Source organism: Perca fluviatilis, chromosome 14 (genome assembly GCF_010015445.1).
Source record: "Perca fluviatilis chromosome 14, GENO_Pfluv_1.0, whole genome shotgun sequence".
Lineage (NCBI taxonomy): Eukaryota > Metazoa > Chordata > Actinopteri > Perciformes > Percidae > Perca > Perca fluviatilis.
In genome coordinates, this window is record NC_053125.1 from 37,133,772 (window position 1) to 37,136,271 (window position 2,500).

Sequence of the window (2,500 nt, forward strand, 5' to 3'; positions counted from 1 at the left end):
ACCGCGGAAATCTAACCCAATGTCCAAATTATGGACGTTATCTGATACATTCGGAGATAACTTCTATAATCGTTGGATTTCAATTTAGTTTTTTTGACAGGCTTAAGTGTTCATGACAAGATATGACCATGATACATCTGGTGATGATTGATCGTTGTTTAGATATTAAACCACGTTAAGCTTTTTCACGTTAAGCGTTTTAGAGTGTCCCTTACGACCAGCCGTGGGACGTCCTGCGGAGTAAATGGAAGGCGCTCAAACAGAGATACACGGCTCAAAAAAGAGAGTTGTCTCTCAGCGGTGCCGGAGGGGAAATATAAGGCAAGTTCACCTTTTAGATGATCTGGATCAGATCCTCGGCCAAAGGCCAATCAGAGCTTATAGCTCGGCTTCTAATATTAACAACAACAACTACTTCTGTCTAGCAAAACTTTGCGATTCAGTGCAAAAATGAATGGAAACACCTTAAAATGTCTCAAATCAATTCAATATACTAATTTAATCTCAAAACAGCATGTGACGTCATTACTCAACAGGTTTTTATTTGCTTTAAAGCTGTTGGATGGAAACACACTTTCACACTCAGCTTTATTCGCAGGAGTGTTTTTACCAAACTTCAGATAATTCGATTGACAAGTGGATGGAAACGTAGCTACTGTCTCTCAGGGTGCTTTATTTTGAAGGTTTTATGTTTTATTTTGAAGGTTTTGTGTTTTATTTTGAAGGTTTTGTCTCTCTGTGTGTCTCTCAGGGCAGAGAGGACTCTGGGAAACATCCTGAAGAAGAAAGGATGGAGGTAAACATTTCATTCTGAACATGACTCAGCAGTTTCTCTCTGTCTGTGTGCCTGTCAGTAGTTAGAACATGACTCAGCAGTTTCTCTCTCTGTCTGCCTGTCAGTAGTTAGAACATGACTCAGCAGTTTCTCTCTGTATGTCTGCCTATCAGCAGTTAGTACTTGTATTGCAGTACACAAGCTGAGTCACACGTTGTAAGGTGTGACTCAGCAGATCCTCTACAGTAACTGATGCTGACAGTAGTCTCTCTCTCTCTCTCTCTCTCTTTTCTTGTTTGTTTTTTTCTCTTTCTCTGTTTTGTTCTTGTTATTTGTGTCTCTTTTTTCTTTTTATTTTTTGTTTTTTTTCTTCTCTTTTTGTGTTTTTTTATATTCTTTTTTATTTTTTTATTATTTTTTTTTTGTTTTTTTTTTTTTTTTATTTTTTTTTGTATTTTTTTTTGGTTTTTTGTTGTTTTTTTTTTTTATTTTTTTTTGTTTTTTTTTTTTTTTGTTTTCTTTTTTTTTTTTTGTTTGTGTTCTCTTCTCTGTCTGTATTTGTATTTGTGTGTGGTCTTGTTTATGCTTCTCTTTTAGTTTTGGTTCGTTATGTGGTCAGCTCTACTGGGGAGGACAGTAAGTTCTGACTCTTGTTTCATATTTCATATATTTACATAAATAAATACCTCTGCACCATAAATTGTTGCAGAAAAATTCACCAAAAAAAAGAAAAAAGAGCCAATAAGAAGGTCGGTGGTTCAATCCCTGCAGTCCCATGTCAAAGTGTCCTTGGGCCAGACCCTGAGCCCCGAGTTGGCCCCCCAATGCTGCTCCATCAGAGTGTAAATGTGTCTGAATGTGTATCTGATGAGAGGTAGTACCTTGTACTGCAGTCTCAGTGTCTGAATGTGTATCTGATGAGAGGTAGTACCTTGTACTGCAGTCTCAGTGTATGAATGTGTATCTGATGAGAGGTAGTACCTTGTACTGCAGTCTCAGTGTCTGAATGTGTATCTGATGAGAGGTAGTACCTTGTACTGCAGTCTCAGTGTCTGAATGTGTATCTGATGAGAGGTAGTACCTTGTACTGCAGTCTCAGTGTCTGAATGTGTATCTGATGAGAGGTAGTACCTTGTACTGCAGTCTCAGTGTCTGAATGTGTATCTGATGAGAGGTAGTACCTTGTACTGCAGTCTCAGTGTCTGAATGTGTATCTGATGAGAGGTAGTACCTTGTACGACAGTCTCGGCAGTGGGGGCGGAGCTTCATCATGGGGCTCCTCTGCTACCAAGTCATTTTAAAATTAAAATGGTAAATTATCTGATGAATGCATGTTATAATGTAATAATGTGTCACTTGTTGAGCCAAGTAAGCCTATATGTCAAATAAAACACAAAGAAAAGACACGTTCTGACAAGTTTGTATTGACGAACAAAGGAAGCAGTTAGCCGGTCCAGTAAACAGTGTTTAAGCACCATGGACAGCGACAGCTGCTGGACAGCGATGGTGCTGAAACAGGCCAAGAGCTCTCAGTCAGAGCCACGCTATATAATGTCTCTATTATACTGAATATACAGTCAGAGCCACGCTATATAATGTCTCTATTATACTGAATATACAGTCAGAGCCACGCTATATAATGTCTCTATTATACTGAATATACAGTCAGAGCCACGCTATATAATGTCTCTATTATACTGAATATACAGTCAGAGCCACGCTATA

General features: G+C 38.4%; 1 protein-coding gene across 1 annotated transcript in view; it reads left to right on the forward strand.

Moving 5' to 3' along the window:
• LOC120573342 (voltage-gated potassium channel subunit beta-3-like) overlaps window positions 1–2,500 on the forward strand; it is an 18,980-nt gene that overhangs the window by 7,575 nt on the left and 8,905 nt on the right. Inside the window, exons 5-6 of the mRNA XM_039823029.1 lie at window positions 752–796; window positions 1,373–1,411. Of these exons, the coding sequence (XP_039678963.1) occupies window positions 752–796; window positions 1,373–1,411 (84 nt within the window). The remainder of the gene's footprint in view (window positions 1–751; window positions 797–1,372; window positions 1,412–2,500) is intronic.